Below are 18301 nucleotides of genomic sequence, written 5' to 3'. Positions count from 1 at the left end.
TGGGATGCAGTGGTAGCCCTGATGAGTACAAGCTCACTGCAAAGGAGGACTGGACAGCAGTGCCGCAAGAAGGTGAATGATCTTCTACCCTCAGCCAGGGTAAGTGAGCCTCATGCAGTCTTTTTCCGGACATTCACACCACCTTCATCTTTCACTCAGCCACTTCCAGCTTAGCCAAAACCTGTATAAGGAGCCCCTCCTCCTCCTCCCCCCCCCCCCACCCCCCCAACTTCCCCAATCACTACGATGCCCCCCCTACTCGGCGCAGTGTTCCTCACTCTCCAGCTCCCACTCAAGACCCATGTCTGCCACACCTCATCAACATCTTAAATGTCAACACTGCCGCCTACACTCTCCCTGTGTCATTGCAGCATAAAATAAACACAAGCGTGAGCAAGAACATCCTTTTCAGAGGCATTGTTCCTCCTCTGATATTCAAAACTGTTCTAAAATCTCCACCTTTATTCCATCTATTATAAACAAACAAAAGCAAGATGATTGCCCTCTCTTTCCAGCATGTATAGAATTAGCTGAATAAAATTAACATTATGTTCTCTATAATTTTAACTGTCACTAAAACCCAGTCACTTTACTTTCAATAACTTTGTACAATAAATGTAGCGATAGCTTAATAAGGACAAAATCCACCACAGTCTGTGACTTGGATCTGTTTGTTTGATAGTGAGCCAAATTGAAAGTTGCCGACATTAAAATTTTAGTTTTTTGTTCACTGAATTATATGGCCACAGCCAGCATTGGATGGCTGCAACCTTTTTCTGAGTCACCGCCACTATGCAGCAAGCATTGACTGCTTATTCACAGGACTCTTATCCACAAGGTTATTTTCCCAATTCTCTGATTGAAAGTCATCTGCTGTCGGCACATCAGTGTCAAAGATAAGTCAGAATTGAGATCACATGCGAATCCGTTGACAAGGACCCATTGATTGATCGTGCTCTGACAGCTTCATACACTAACTCAAGACAGTTTATGATTGTTATCTGCTACCTCTGGGGCATGGTCACCCTCAATATCAACTAGAAATCTAGAGTCCCAGAAACAATTCATTGTTTCACCCAATCCTACACTTGCTTAATCCAGAAAACATGTTTTTTGGGAACTATGACACACATCAACACACCACAGAGGTTGACTTAAGAAAGTGATGGTCTTGACTGAAAGTTTTTAATGGCAACTTTCACAGTACACAGAATCACAGAATACTTCAATGCAGAAGAAGCCCTTCGGCCCATCGAGTCTGCACCAACACATGAAATGCCTGACCTGCCCACTTAATCCCACTTGCCAGCAGTTGGCCCATGGTTTTGAATATTATGGCGTGCCAAGTACTCATCCAGGTACTTTTTAAAGCATGAGAGGCATCACGCCTCCACCACTCTCCCAGGCAGTGCATTCCAGACTGTCACCACCCTCTGAGTAAAAAGGTTTTTCCTCAAATCCCCCCTAAACCTCCCACCCCTCACTTTTAACTTGTGTCCCCTCGTAACTGACCCTTCAACTGAGGGGAACAGCTGCTCCCTATCCATCCTGTCCATGCCCCTCAATCTCGAACACCTCAATCAGGTTGTCCCCTCAGTCTTCTCTGCTCCAACGGAAACAACCCAAGCCTATCCAGCCTCTCTTCATAACTTAAATCCCAGGCAGCATCCTGGTGAATCTCCTCCAGCATGTTCACGTTCTTCCTATAATGTGGGGACCAGAACTGCACACAGTACTCCAGCTGTGGCCTCATGAAAGTTCTATACAATTCTGTCATGACCTCTCTGCTTTTGTAACCTATACCCCAATTGATAAAGACGAGTGTGCCATATGCCCTTTTCACCACCCTATTTACCTGCCTTTCCATCTTCAGAGATCTATAGACAAACACGCAAGATCCCTTTGTTCTTTGTTCCCAGCGTCAGACCTTTCATAGTATACTTCCTTGTCAAATTACTCCTTCCGCACTTTTCAGGGTTAAATTCCATCTGCCACGTATCCGCCCATTTGACCATCTCATCTATATCTTCCTGTAACCCAAGACACTCAACCTCACTGTTAACCACCCAGCCAATCTTTGTGTCGCCGGCAAATTTACTGATCCTACCCCCACATAGTCATCTATGTCATTGATATAAATGACAAATAATAAGGGGCCCAGCACGGATCCCTATGGTACGCCACTGGTCACTGGCCTCCAGTCACTAAAGGAACCATTTGTCACCATCCTCTGTCTCCTACTGCTGAACCAATTATGTATCCACCTCGTCAGATCACCCTGTATTCCATGTGCATTAGCCTTCTTAATAAGTCTCCCATGTGGGACTTTGTCAAAGGCTTACTGAAATCCATGTAAACTACATCAACTGCACTACCCTCATCTGTACACTTCGTTACATCCTTTAAAAATGGGCCGAATGGCCTCCTTCTCGCGGTAAGCAGAGCAGCATAAAGGCATTTCTTAAAAGGAAGCCAACAAACCACTAGTTTCCTCACTGAATGAGGCATCATTGTGGCACAGTGGTTAGCACTGCTGTCTCACAGCGCCAGGGATCCGGGTTCGATTCCTGGCTTGGGTCACTGTCTGCGTTTTCCCAGTGTCTGGTCACCCCACCCCCCCCCCCAAACAGTACATCTTCTTTTCACATACAATTACAAAGATAAGGAATACAATTGTGTTAACTCATACCAGTAGGTCATCTAACTAAAAGTTCAATCTCTCCATTTCTGTTCCATCAATTGGCACAGTGGTTCAATCCCTTCGTATACTTGTGCTGTTCAACTGACTTCGTCATGTCTGTGTCCTCATTTTAAAAAGCCTCTCCATCTGAACCACAGATTGAAAAGGAGTCTCCCTGCATTACCAACAATCTATTATTTGCTCCCTGAAAGAAACCACTTCCCAGCTCATGTAATATTTACCAATTGTCTGCCTAAGGAATCACAGTGCAGCACAGAGCTATCTTTGAAGCTAATTTATTTTTGCTGGCCTTTGTTCAAAACATCTTCAATACAAATTTGTAAATATTCAATCCAGGTTGTTGGAAAACCTGTTAGTAGCACAGCTGAAAAAAATTTTCATATCATTTTGGTCAAAGCTGATATATTGGACAAAGTCTATGAATGTTCAAGAGCTGCACAGTCAACCATTTCCTAGTTAAACAAGGCATGCAGTTTTCCTTACCTCTCCTACCTCCAAGTTTAAGTTAAATCAAGTACAATTCTGGTGTTAGTGGCAGAATTTCTGGGGCCACAGCTTTTGCTTTATTATCCTGTCATTTATCCACATCCATCACATCTTTTTCCAAGAGCCAATTCTCCCAGAATTTGGCATGTGTTTTAGCACAACATAACATTACCACATCGGTTTTATGCCTCAAGCTTTGGTTCCACATACCACAACAATACCTGCCCCTTCCCTCTTCCCTTGAAATAAAGTGGAACTTCAGGCTCAATTTCTTTAATTCCCTTGTTTAAACAATTCTGCAAGTTTGAAGGAGCTTATTTACCTTCCTCCCTAATTACACAGTACTACTCATTACCAAATGGCTAGTGAACAAAGCACTGAGCCCTCCCCACCACTTTAAAATCCTGAACCAATGAACTAAGGAGCATGCGAACAAAATCAATGAGCCTCAAACAGACTCTCCAAATCCTATACACATCGAAATTACAGTAAAGGACTAGGCCAATCAGTCCATGTTAATGTTTATCCTCCACAGGAGCAGCAGCCATGTTCCTATCTTGCTCCCACATCCTTTTATTTCCCTTTCCTTCCACCATCAATCGAAATCAATCAATCTAAATTGATTCCTGTTAACGATGTATGTACTTTTAATCAGAAATTCTGATACAACATTCCACTGCCTCACAACCTTGCTCCATATACTAAATCTCGAGTTTTCTAAGTATATGTATCAAAATAAATATATCCCTTCTATCACTGGAGTCTGTTCTATATGCTCTGCTCCATTCCTTCATCATTTCATACATCTTAATCTCATTTTCTAACAAAAACAGCCGCAGTATTTCATGGCTTTCTTCATATTTGTGTTTCTTTACACTGGGCAACACCCTAATAAATCCCTATTATCTCAATGTCCTTCCTATAGTGTATAGTCCAAAACTACGCACAGTACTCCAAATGTGGTCTTACTAAAGTTTGATACAGATTTTCTATTATGTCATGATGTTTTTATTCTATACCTTTTGCTTTTAAACCCAATATTTTTATCCACCTGAAGTATTGCTTTTAATGTCTTGTGAAAGAGGACAATGATTTAGGGTTTCAGATTCACATCACCCAGTTTGTATAATGCTTACATTTTTGTAACCAAAATGTGGCACCTCACATGTATTGGCATTGAACTTCATTTGACATGACCCCATCTTTTCACTGCAGGTATTCCTTTGTAGCTTCTTTTGGTCCTTGGAATTCTATGCATTCTATTTTAGTAAAATCTGTAAATGTAGACACCACACCCTCTAGCCCAAATTTCTAAATCACTGGTGTATGCCATGAATAGCATTCCCAGAACAGAACTCCATGGGACACCATTATGCCCTTTCAACCACTGAGATCGCTATTCTGTTTCCTCTCTTTGAGCCAAATTTGCTACCTTTCCCTTAATTTTCTCCAGTAGTCTGCTGTGTGGTATCTGGTTGAAGACTTTCTAGAAATCCATACTCACCACAACCACTACATTTCCCCTACCCTATCTATCCTCCAAAAAGGCTACAGGTTGATCAAGAATAATCTTTCTGAAATCTTCATTGGTTGCTTCTAATTATTTTCTTTCATTTAACATTTAGTAATTTCATCTTTAAAGATTGGAAAATTTATCTTACCAAGGATGCTAAACTAACTGACCTGCTATAATTAGCACTGTCTCCCATTTTGAGAATAGGTATTACATCAGCCAATCTCCAGTGACCCACACAAATACATTCTTAATAGAAATCCTGAAATGAGATCTTCAGGGTCTCCAATAATTCTTCCCCTCCTTTCCCACAGGATGTTTATGTCTGTTGCATCAGGTCCTGGCAATCTGTCCTCTTCTAACTAACTTTCAACCAATTTGGGATTTGCCAGTTGCTCAATATGCTTAAACATATTTTTCTTTTTCTGGGAAATAATCTATGGCCTGTCCTGAATAATTCTAACAGTAAAATTGAATCAATGTAGCACCCAGAACAGCAGTATCTTCTCACGTGCATTCCAAGTAAACTATGCAGGGCTTTATTCATCAATTACATTTTCATCCCAAGGTGTTGATACATCATAAGATTTACTCTAGTACAGTAATAATCAGCCAGAGGGGGAGAGAGGCAACGGAACAAATGAGCCTAACAGGCAACATCCAAGCACCAACCTGTGTGTTCAAAGGTTCAACCTTAAAGATTTGAAGTCTTGTCAAGACAAAACAACTGTTTCTGAAGATCCCATATTCAAAAAATGAAAGTTGTAGGCAGGTCAGTGTCAGGTTTCTGTTTTTACACGCACACATGCACACACACACCCCTTGATTGTTCAGCTAACCCTCACAATACTTGCCTAAACAGGCATATGGGAGATTGAATTTAACATGTCCAAAAGACAAATCTCTCGCAACATGACACACCCTTAGTACTGCATTATGTGCCATGTTAGGTTGTGTTCAAAATATGACCTCAACTCACAGGCAAAATCTTACCAACAAGAGTTAAAAAACCCAATTCTTTTCCTGCAAAAATGCTAATCTGCTAACGGTTCCCCTCAACAATTAAACATTTCATTATTCATTAACTACAAGTCTAGCCCAGGCAAATGCCATAATTAAGCAAAACTCACATTTGCGATGATCTATCAGCAGCTGACAGACACGAAGATCAAAGATGACATTTCAACTTATGAGAATTTATTTTGGAGGATTGTTTTTAAAGACTGCTGCCAGCTCTCTAGGGCTGCAGCAACCAGCTGATTCCTATTCTACTTTCAGAGCACCATATTTCCTAGAGTAACACAGGAGTCCTCAACATTTATTGCAGCATATTCTCACTTTCGTGCTGAGTCCAAACACTTGATTTCAATTTCAGGAATACACTGTCCTTTTTTAACCCTCGAGCAATTTCATCTTTTTTTTCTTTCCTGTGGTTATTACTCCTGTAACCTTTCTTTTCCCATTCCTTGCTCTTTTAAACTCACTCACCTCAATTTTGGCTACTTTGGCCGGCAGCTCAAGTCAGGAAATTTCCCAATTCATTGGACCCACCTTAATGAAAAGTGCCATTGCGTGATTTTCGCTCAGGTAGTGCAGGGTAGTCAAGCCCACCAACCCCAGAAGCAGAGTGTAGGCGATCTTGGCGGTGAACAAATACCAAACCAGGCTGGTTATAGGGCCTTTTTTGATTTTCGGTGACATTGACCCAGTTGTTTCAGATGTTGTTAGGCCCTCTAGCCCTAACCCTTCACATCTGCTCACCCAAGACCTCCCACCATGGTCCCTCATAGTGGTTAGCACTATTGCCTCACAGTACCAGGGGCCCGGGTTCGATTTCCGGCTTGGGTCACTGACAGTGTGGAGTTTGCATCTTCTCCCCGTGTCTGCGTGGATTTCCTCCGGGTGCTCCGGTTTCCTCCCACTGTCTGAAAGACGTGCTGGTTAGGTGCATTGGCCCAAACAGGCGCTGGAGTGTGGCGACTGGGGGAATTTCACAGTAACTTCATTGCAATGTTAATGCAAGCCTTACTTGTGACTAATAAATATACTTTACTTTACTTTATCCCCTATGCCACCTACACAGCTATTCGCACAGTGGAGGCAATTTTCCCCAAATAATTCTAAGTATCCAATGGGTTCACTCTGTGCAGTGCGTCAGGAGATTCATGCAGGGGGGAGGGGATTGGTGGAGCTGACGAAGCCGGCAAGAGAGTGCTCAGTACGCCAATACTCGTTAATCCCCCACCCCCTAACGGACATGGCCTTCACACCCAATGGGAATGGCTGCCCCCCCGTACATCGCCAGCCACCTAATGGCCCCAGCCACCCCTCTGATTACCGGCCTCCTGATAGCCACAGCCGCCTCCCCACCAACCCCTCTCCCCCGATTACCGGCCTCCCAATCACCGGCCCCTCCCCACCCGGCCCCTCCCCCCTCACTGATTAACAGCCTCCCCATCATGGGTCTCCCAATTGATGGCCCAAACCCTGCCCCTACCCCCTCATGCATAGCTTGCCCCTTCCCTCCCCTCCTCCTCATGTGGTCCCGCCCATTTGATGCCCTGCCCTGCCCCATCCCCTGGCACTGCCTGGTGCCCAGTGGGGATTGCACTACTAATGTGCCATGCTGGTAGTGGCCAGAATGACTGGTGGGCAGTGCCAGGGTGCCAGGCTGACACTGACAGGCTCCCGCGTTGAGTGGAGTGGTCCACTCACCTGATGAAGGAGCGGCGCTCCAAAAGCTCATGATTCCAAATAAACCTGTTGGGCTTTAACCTGGTGTTGTGAGAATTCTTACTGTGTCCTGCTGAGTTGATAGTGGAAAAAAACTCCCAATCACAACATCCATTCAAAACTTTAAAAACACCTCAAGTGGTTCATTTCCTATAAAAACAAACTTCTGCTCAGACCCCAAGAAGATAGCCAATCCTTTCAATAGACTCTTTAAGCTCTCAATCAAACTGTGAACTCAAAATCTCCTGCTGTGATAATTATTGCATTTGAAACTCAGCCGAAGTCCTCAATTGGTCGAGGGCAGGAAATCCAACCTAAACCTATCCTGCCTCTGACTTTGTCGGATGGAGTTGGAACGGCGATGGGCTCTCCACGCTTCCCGGCCTGTTAAATAGTGCACCGGCTCACATCCCAGCCTGCTTCGGAGGGGTGGGGGGGGGGGTGGGGGGGGGGCGCGTGGAGGTGGTGGTTCTGAGAGCGACCCTCTTGCCCTTACTGCCGACCTCTCCTCTCCCCTTCTCCGTGACACCCAGATTCCAAAACTCACCTGTGGCCGCATGCTCGATCCGAGGCCTTGGGTGGGTGTTGTGCCGGTAGCAGCCACCTGCCCAGTGGAATTGCTGAGTACTGAAGAGCTGTGGTCTCTGACCAGCAGCTCGGCAGGCAGGACTCTCATCCCACAGTTCTGGATCCCAGGGGAAGGCCGACTGCGAGCCTGTCAACTGCCCGAGCGTCACAAGATGTGGCAAACTTTCCAAAGAGGTGTCACAGGGTACTTTTTCTTTTATTCATTCGTGGGATATGGGTGTCACTGGCTGGCCAGCATTTATTGCCCATCCCTAGTTGCTCTTGAGAAGGTGGTGGTGAGCCGCCTTCTTGGATCGCTGCAGAACGCAATGCAGTTAAGGAGGGAATTCCAGGATTCTGACCCAGCAACTGCAAAGGAACAACGATATATTTCCAAGTCAGGATGGTGAGTGGCTTGGAGTGGAACTTGCAGGCGGTGGTGTTCCCATGTATCTGCTGCCATTGTCCTTCTAGATGGGAGCGGTCATAGGTTTGGAAGGTGCTGTCTAAGGATCTTTGGCGAATTGCTGCAGTGGTTCTTGTAGATGGTATGCACTGCTGCTACTGAGCATTGGTGGAGGGAGTGAATGTTTGTAGATGTGGTGCCAATCAAGCAAGCTGCTTTGTCCTGGATGGTGTCAAAATTCTTCAGTGTTGTTGGGGCTAAACCCTCCAGGCAAGTGGGGAGTATTCTATCACACTCCTGACTTGTGCCTTGTAGACGGTGGATAGGCTTTGAGGAGTCAGGAGATGAGTTTCTCACTGTAGTATTCCAAGTCTCTGACCTGCTCTCGTAGCCACTGTGTTTATGTGGCAAGTCCAGTTGAGTTTCTGGTCAATGGTAACCCCCAAGGATGTTGACAGTGGGGGATTCAGCGATGGTTACACCATTGAATGTCAAGGATGGTGTCCCTTATTGGTGATGGTCATTGCCTGGCATTTGTGTGGCGCGAATGTTATTTGCCACTTGTCAGCCCAAGCCTGGATATTGTCCAGATCTTGTTGCATTTGAACATGGCCTGCTTCAGTATCTGAGGAGTTGCGAATGGTGCTGAATATTGTGCAATGATCGGTGAACATCCCCACTTCTGACCTTATGACGGAGGGAAGGTCATTGATGAAGCAGCTGAAGATGGTTGTGCCTAGGACACTACTCTGAGGGACTCCTGCAGAGATGTCCTGGAGCTGAGATGACTGACCCTCCACAACCACAACCATTTTACTATGTGCCAGGTATGACTCCAAACAGCTAAGAGTTTGTCCCCTGATACCCATTGATGTGGAGATGCCGGCGTTGGACTGGGGTAAACACAGTAAACCCATTGATTCCAGTTTTGCTCAGGTGCCTTGATGCCACACTCAGAACCATTATACCTTTGAGAGATGTAGGCATCGTTGAAATGAACAGCATTTGCTGTCCATCTCTAATTGTCCTTGAACTGAATGGCAGGCTAACTGATTCCAGAGCTTCTGTCACATGTAAGCCAGACCAGGTAAGGATAGTAGATTTCCATCTGTAATGGATATTAGTGAACCAGATGGGTTTTTAACAACAATCGATGATAGTTGTGATGGTAAAGCTACTGAGACTAGCTTTATATTCCAGATTCATTAAATGAATTTTAAAATTTCATCAGCTGCTATATTGGGATTTGAACCCAAGTCTTCATCACTAGTCCAATGGCATAACCAGTATGCCACCATCTCCCCTCTGCAGAAGCTAAGAAGCCACTCTTATTGCAGCACATTCACAGGCTGAATTTCTAAGTTTCCTTTATTGTAATTCGATTTGACCATCAGGTAATTTCAGTTAAAATCGACAGCTTTAACATATCTCTCCAATTCTGCATCATTTCACATCCCTCCCTCTCTCCAAATAAAGTACAAGTAACTTAATCTTTGATCCTAGATATCACTATACCATGTTTTAGAAAGAAACCCTACAGTGCAGTACAGTGCAAGTTATATTGTGCCAATTGATCTAATATAGATACTTCAGCCTGGTAAGTGCAAAACCTAATTTCTGTGTATAAATTAGTTCTATGCTGTAGCATGCATTGTGCTTAAGTGCGTGGAACAAAAATTAAGAATTTTTTTCATTATAAATGTTGTAAATTTTAGTATTTAAATTTGTCTTTAATTACTCAGAAAATTTGATGGGAATAATGGACTGTACCTTCTGGAGTGTCGTTTCCGTCATATCTAGAAGCTCAATGATAGGAGGAAGATACATCTCTTGAGTATTTGCTAACTTCTGTTTTGTATCAAGGGACATCTCCTTCATAAATGCTGAGGGAGTCAACTGAAAGAAAAAGATCAAAGATTGTATAATTAAAGGGAAAAAACACAGCAATCATATAGAAGGAATAAAGCTCTTACCCTGGAAGATCCAGCCAGATTGTGACAAGTGAAGATCGATCAGTGCTTCAGATTTACCAAGTTCAACAAATCAATTTTAGGGCTGAGCCAGGAAATGGACAACAGCTGGTTGTTCAAGGGCATCAAATCAGATTTTAAAGCAATGCTGCTCCTCCACATACAAAAAAAAGCAGAGGGATGCAGACTTGTGACAGCACAATATAGCGACATTATAGCCTTGCATTATTATGATGCTGGCATCAGGTGCAAAAACTGGGGGGAAAAAAGTATTTTTCTCATCACTATAGTCTTACACCTGACTCAAGTAAAGTTCACCGAAGCATGCTGTTTTTAAAGAAATAGATCCTATTAACATCAGTGCTCAATGTTGTAAAGAACAAGAACAAAGAATGTTAGGAACAAGAGCAAAGTCAGGCCACAAGACGTTGTGCTGCAACAAATCAACCAAACACTCTTGCCCCTCAACTACTTTTCGCACCAGTTATGTACCAACTGTTTTTCCATGTCAATGGCTCTTCTAAGTAACTTACTCCTAAACTGTAATAAAACAGCCCTTCAATTATTCACCCCTGAAAACTGCATTTTCAAAAATTACACATGCAATCCCGCACTTGAAAAACAATTGAGCACAAGTGAGGCATTTTTTTAAAATATTGATCACAAGATGGAGAAGAAAAAATCAAGCAAGTGCAACCAGACACAATTGTAACCAAGATGGACATCTCAAAAATACTGGCAATTAGTGAGAAGCTTTGATAAGCTATTATTTTGTTTCCATAACCTAACACAGTCTCCAACCATGCGGATTAATTCACCTTTGAACATTTGCACATAAGGAGCACAGTTCTATATGAAGACACAATCTGGGGAAAAAGCTACCACAGGGAAGCAATGCATAAATCTCACTGCTGCTATTTTGGAGTGTGATAATGCTCTGGGTGCAGGTGCTATATCTGGATTGCATGAGACTGATAGACATTCTAAAGGTGTCAGGTTGGCCTAAAGACCCACAGGATTTTGTAAAATGTCAAATTAATTTACAATTCAAATAAACAATTGCTTATTCAATATCCGACAGCACTCTGCCAACCATGCAGTTTGTTACATAGTAATGCCCAGCTATGGAATTAACTGCTAGGATTCCAATTGCGATCACATTAAATCCCAGAATAGGTAGTCATCTGGACTTTCTTCCTATACTTGCTTTTGCTAAATTGCACAGGAGCAAAAGTCTGCATCTGAAAAGTAAAAGGAAGCCCTGTCTTGGCTTCCAGTCCTCTGCCTTGGCTTCCAGTCCTCTGCCTTTCCTGTTGCATAAGTAATACAGCAATTGTTTCACTAAAATAGCAGGCTCACCTGCGTTCCCACCCTCACAGCTTCTATTTGGCTGCCCATCCTACACTCTAGCCAATTAGCACTCTACCCCAGGAAAATTGGGGCTGGGATTGCTCTTCCCCACCCAAGGGGGCGATCTCAAACAGTCCAATACCTGCTTCCTGACCATGGAAGAAACATAGAATCATTTCCGAGAAGCAAAACAAACGAATAACCTACTTGACTTCATCCTCACCAATCTGTTTGCTGTTGTTATTGACCCTGACAATATTGAAAGGAGTGACCACCTCAGAGTACTTGTGGAGACAAAGTCCTGTCTTCGTACTAAGGGCACCTTCGAATGTCTTATGCGGCGCTACTACTGTGCTAAATGGGATAGATTCAGAACAGACTCAGCAGTTCATAAAGTGCTGTGAGTCATTAGCAGCAGCAGAATTGTATTCAACAACAATCTGTAACTCACAGCCTGGCATATCTCTCACTCTACCATTACCATCAAGGAGGCCAACCTTGATTCAACAAGATGCATAGGAGAGCATGTCAGGTGCAGCACAAGACATACCTACAAATGAGGTGCCATCCTGATGAAACTACAGCACAGGACTAAACACATGCTTAACAGTGAAAGCAGCATGCAATAGATAGTTCCCAAAGGTAGGGGAGTCTAAAACTAGTGGGCATAGGTTTAAGGTGAGAGGGGAGAGATACAAAAAAGTGTCCAGAGGGGCAATTTTTTCACACAGAGGGTGGTGAGTGTCTAGAACAAGTTGCCAGAAGTAGTAGTAGAGGCGGGTACAATTTTATCTTTTAAAAAGCATTTAGATAGTTACATGGGTACAATGGGTATAGAGGGATATGGGCCAAATGCGGGCAATTGGGATTAGCTCAGAGGTTTTTTAAAAAAAGACGGCATGGACAAGCTGGGCCGAAGGGCCTGATCCCATGCTGTAAACCTCTATGACTCTATGAGATGATGCAAAGCAATCCAAAGAACAAAGGATCAGATCAAAATTCTGCAAACTTTCCATATCCTGTCATGAATGATGCTGGACAATTGAACAACTAATCATAGGAGGAGGTTTCACTAACATCTTCATCCACAATGATGGGGAAGCCGAGCATATAAGTGCAAAAGGCAAGGGTGAAGTGTTTGCAACCATCTTCAGGCAGAAGTATTCAGTGGATGATCCATCTTAGCCTCATTCTGAAGTCTCCACCATCACAGATATCAGTCGTCAGCTAATTCTATTAATTTCATTAATTTCAGCTAAATATTGACATCTACCCAATAACATGGCACAGTAGTTCACACTGCTACCTCACAGCTCCAGGGACCCAGGTTCAATTCTGGCCTTGGTTGATTTTCTGAGTGGAGTTTACATGTTCTCCCCATGTCTTCTTCCAGGTGCTCCGGTTTCCTCCCACAGTTCAAAGATAAGCAGTTTAGGTGGATTGGCTATTGTTAATGCATGACGTTACAGGCTAGGGCAGGGGGATGAGATGCTCTTTCGGAGAGTCGATGCAAACTCAATGGATCAAATGGCCTCCTTCTGCACTGTAGGGGCTCTACGGTTCTGTGCCTGGCTCAAGTTTGTCATGGCGAGGTTAGTAACCATCCCTTCGAGGGTTGGCCTATAGCACAGAGAATCCATCCACTTAACTTGGAGATGGAATGAAGAGCTTTGACACCCTGGAGGATGAAGGGCTTATGTCAACTGCCAGAAAGCAAGCACACACACATGCAGTGGTCATAGATCAGTCAAACGTTGAGGAAGTGGAAGCCCTTCCTGTTGATAAATTGGACTGGCCAGACTGATAGCCCAATGGGTGCAATCAATGAAGTCCTGCACCTATGGAAATTCAGTGATGAACGCAAAACCCACTTCCCTTTGCACCTGGAGGTCCATCTGTGCTTCCCAGCTCTTGTGAAAAGAGTATCAATGACCTGAGTGCAATAGTGTGCAACTGTTTGAGAGACACACCAAGGTCTTCAGCTGATCATTGGAAGGAGTCAGAGTTAAAGAAATCAAGATCAGAATGATTTTGACAGCTACTGAGAGGACATGGCGTGCAGTCTGCGAGGTGTTGGGTCTTCCACTACAAGGCACATCTACCTGGGAAGTGACCATCTACCTGGGAAGTCGTACGATAGGATTTTCCAGTCCTATCAGCGATGGGCATCGTGATAGGTGGAATGGGAAAACGTAGCCAAAGATCAGTTTACCACCAGTGTAAAAATAGATCACAATATTCCACTCCTGACTTTAATGGCACTTCGGGTAGCCCGCTGCACTATGTCAGGAACCATATTTGAATATCATGACTATTTATTAAAAAGGCAGTTCAGCAGAATCAAGTCCCACTCCAGATCAAATGACCATGCAGTTGAGTAATTAGGCCAGTGTGAACCAGGACCAGAGTTATAAGTGACCTGCACTTGGTTGTGATTGAGTGATTGTTGCTCGTGTATTCCATTATTAGATATATGGTACACTCTGTACTTCATTGGGTCACCTGACTTGGGAGTCAGAGGTCAGATAACATATGTAAATATAAGATATAACCAGGCTGTAGGTCTGCAACTGTGTCCCTATTCTGTTCTTAATTCCCAATTAGTTTGCATGAATGATATTGGTCATCCTTCAACGTAGAAACAAGGTACGGTGTTAAAAATGAACTCAACAACAACGGAGGTTCTGAAACCACTAAAAGAGCTTAGTTTAGAGGACAATCTCGCAGACAATAGCGTCCAGAGCTTGCTAAAAGGATTTAAATTAAGCTAGGAATATTTAAATCAAAATACGCAAAAAATATTACGCAAAATAAATGGCCTGGGAGATTCGCGACCTGCTGGCTGATTTTTTGACTCCTGCTCATGTTTCCCACCTCACTCACTACTCGACCAGTGTAGTGGGCCGGAAAATCACGCCAAATGTGTTCAAGGCATTTGGTTGTCTTAAGGGAGGTCACAACATCAAGATTAACGAAACTGACATCCAAAATACTAAGGAAAGTACCACTAATGCTGAGAGATCGACTGAAAGCAGAGTTGGACAGAATGGAGAAACTTCACATCATCAAGAAAACAAATGGCAAATTGGGTTAATGCAATTGTAATTGTAGAAAAATCAGATGGGAATCTGCGAGTCTGTCAGATCCTGGAGATCTAAACCAGGCAGTATAAAGAGAGCATTAACAGTTGCCCGCAGAGATCACAGGCGGAATTCTCCCAAAAGACTAAGTGTCATAACGGATAACAGCGGGAATACCAGAGCGATCCATGCCGCACTCTCAGAGATGCTCCGCACCGCAATCCTCCCACATTCAGTCACTTTTTTGGAGAGTTGGGAGTTTCTTTTTGGGAGGGGACGGTAAATACACCGGTGTGCCCAGCTTCAGAGCACTCGGCCGTCGTTCCGCAAGGGTGCGCCGATCTCACAGTGCAATGGGAGACCCCCCTCCCTCATTGGCACGTCCCCCCACTCCTTCCCTGAAATGGGTCGCCAGCACCAGGGCCCACCCCTGCCTGACCCTCAACATACCCCACCCCATTCTAACTCCTGACATGCCCATCATGACCTCTGACATGCACCCCCATATCATGACCCTCGACATGCCCCCCATCATGACCCCCCCACCATAACCCCACCATCATGAACCCCCCCCATCATGAACCCCCCCCTTCATGAACCCCCATATGATCCACCTCTGCATGATGCCTCCCCCCCTTTGTCGCAGATCCCACCCTGGCCCCATCCCCTTGGTACCACCCCGGCACACTGGCAGTGCCCAACTGGGGTGCCTGGTAGCTACTGCCAGGATATCTGGTGGCCACTGCCGTGGTGCCCAGTGGCCAGTGCCAGATGGCCCTCCCCAATGGGCACCACTCAGCCATGCCCCCAGCCACCTTTGATTGCTTCCAAGCCCCCCAGCTTGGCTATTATGCCAGGTCTCTGCTAATGGAGACGAGTAGTGAATCTCGCAGTTCTCACACTGCACTTGAAGGCCAGAGAATCCCGTGCGCTGGGAGTCATAGAAACACAGAAGATAGGAGCAGGAGGAGGCCAATTGGCTCTTCAAGCCTGTTCCACCATTCATTATGATCATGGCTGATCGTCCAACTCAATAGCTTAATCCTGCTTTCTCCCCATAACCTTTAATCCCATTCGCCCCAAGTGCTATATCTAGCCGCCTCTTGAATACATTCAATGTTTTGGCATCAACTACTTCCTTTGGTAATGAATTCCACAGGCTCACCACTCTTTGTCTCCTCACCTCCGTCCTAAATGGCCTACCCCAAATCCTCAGACTGTGACCCCTGGTTCTGGACTCCCCCACCAGCGGGAACATCCTCCCTGCATCGACCCTGTCTAGTCCTGTTAGAATTTTGTAAGTCTCTATGAGATCCCCCCTCATTCATCTGAGCTAAAGCAAAAACAATCCTAATCTAGTCAATCTCTCCTCATATATCAGTCCTGCCATCCCCAGAATCAGCCTGGTAAACCTTTGCTGCACTCCCTCGAGAGCAAGAACATCATTCCTCAGAAAAGGAACCAAAACTGCACACAATATTCTAGGTGTGGCCTCACCTAGGCCCTGTATAATTGCAACAACACATCCCTGCTCCTGTACCTACCATTTTCCTTCTTTACCACCTGCTGCACCTGCATGCTTACCTTCAGTGACTGGTGCACAAAGGCATCGAACGGGATATGCATATTTGAATGCTACTGTAAATGTGCTAATTGGCCTCACAGCCTGTCTGGGTGCAATCTGGTTCGTGCCATTAGAATGGGGTCGGGAGGATTGCAAACCATTTGGCACTGGGCAGGAAATCTATTTTTAGGCCCACACGCTATTCTTGAGGATCGGCGTGATCTGCACGAGGCTTGGCGAGGTCGGAGAATCACCCCCCTAGATGTAAACTAGTTGATGCTAAATACTATTCAGTCTTGGATAAGAGTTCAGACTTCTGGCATGTCAAGTTGGATGGATACACCTCCCATCTCTCTCTACCTTCAACACACCATTTGTGCTCTACAGGTTTTTAGGTTTACCTCTTGGTATTAATTCAGCTCTCAAGGTGTTCCACAGAGCAGTGAAGAAGCTATTTGAAGGATCCAAAGGCATAAAAACCATACGAGAAGAACATGACCATAGAATGAGGCACTCTATCTACAATTAAACAATACCTTGATTTTAAAATTCTAATCTTAGTTTCCAAATCCCTCCATGGTCTCTCACCCCTCCTATTCTCTATAATGTCTTCCAACCTCACAACTGTCTAAAACAGCTAATTCTAGTCTCCTGAGCATCCTGATTTTAATTGCTCCATCATTAATGGCCAAGCTTTCAAGACCCAGAGCTCTGGAATTTCCTCTGTAAACCTCTCCATTCCTCTTTCCTCCTTTAAGTCATTCTTTACAACCTATCTCTGGACTAAACTTTTGGTCAATATCAGCTTACGTGGCTCGGTATAAAATTTTGCAATATAACACTCCTCGCAAACACCTTCCGATTTTTACTATGTTAACTATATGAGTACAAGTTAAAGAACATACAAATTACTTCACATCTTGGTATTCCCTATTCATTTTTTATTCTAATTATTGCACTCAAGGCGGGTGTCGTTAAGTATTGGGATTTAACCTGTTCCTATATCAGATATACAGCATCAACATCAAGCATTCCCAGTCCAGGTAGAGCACTAAGTTAAGCTCCTTCTTCCCCAGAGGAGAAATCCTACTACATCAGTGTACTACTTACATTGGTTCCCACTCTAGCAAGCTTGTCAAATTAAGCAAATCTGCTGCACGTCAGGTGGAAATTGGATCAAGACTGTCCAGATTCATTTCATGTGGGATCTTGGAACCAGCAGAGAGGAGACTTTCATTCGAACAGTCTGGATGAATTTGACTTCTCGATCCCAGAGATGGAAGAACTAGGGTTTAAGCCACTGCAAACTCCAGACCACCACCCCCCTTTCCACTTCCATCCCAACAATCTCTTCTTTCCCCTTCAGATGGGACCTTCATCATTTCATGTCCCTGCATAATGCTCAGTTGCAGAACTATAAATTGGTATTCTTTCCTCTTCTGAATAACAACAAGTGTTATTCCACAGCCTTCAGTACTCGCTTCAAAACTGTTTTTGATAAACATTGATGATTTGGACTTTGGGATACAAAGCATAATTTTGAAATTTGTTTGTGGATGACACAATATTGGGAGTGTAGCAACAGTGGGGAAAATAGTAATAGCCTTGAAGAGAATATAGATAAGTTGGTGAAATAGTTGGGGGTGGGGTAGGGTTGGGGTGGGGGGGTGAAACATATGTAGAAAAGTATGAACTGATATACTTTGGTAGGAAGAATGAGGAGAGATATTACAAGCCAAATGAACAATTTTAAAGGAAAACCCGAGGGTCTGTGTACATAAATCTTTGAAGGTGGCAGGACAGGTCACCAATGCTGTTAATTAAGCATACAGGATCTTGGGTTTTATAAACACAGGTAGACAGTACAGAAACAAAGAAGAGGAATCACGTGCCAGGCTGCCGAAAAAAAAGAGCCAGGCTTGGAAAATAAA

General features: G+C 44.2%; 1 protein-coding gene across 1 annotated transcript in view; it reads right to left on the bottom strand.

The window, feature by feature from the left end:
* Positions 1 to 16432, bottom strand: part of LOC144493117 (hydrocephalus-inducing protein-like) — a 440489-nt gene extending 424057 nt beyond the window's left edge. Inside the window, exons 1-2 of the mRNA XM_078212019.1 lie at positions 16391 to 16432; positions 10177 to 10302 (exon numbers count right to left, since the gene is read on the bottom strand). Coding sequence (XP_078068145.1) covers positions 10177 to 10302; positions 16391 to 16432 — 168 coding nt within the window. The remainder of the gene's footprint in view (positions 1 to 10176; positions 10303 to 16390) is intronic.
* Between the last annotated feature and the right edge of the window lie 1869 nt (positions 16433 to 18301).

The sequence above is a fragment of the Mustelus asterias genome, chromosome 4 (genome assembly GCF_964213995.1).
Source record: "Mustelus asterias chromosome 4, sMusAst1.hap1.1, whole genome shotgun sequence".
NCBI classification, from domain to species: Eukaryota; Metazoa; Chordata; class Chondrichthyes; order Carcharhiniformes; family Triakidae; genus Mustelus; species Mustelus asterias.
The sequence above is the reverse complement of the archived record's forward strand: the minus strand, read 5'-3'. Positions and strand labels throughout refer to the sequence as shown.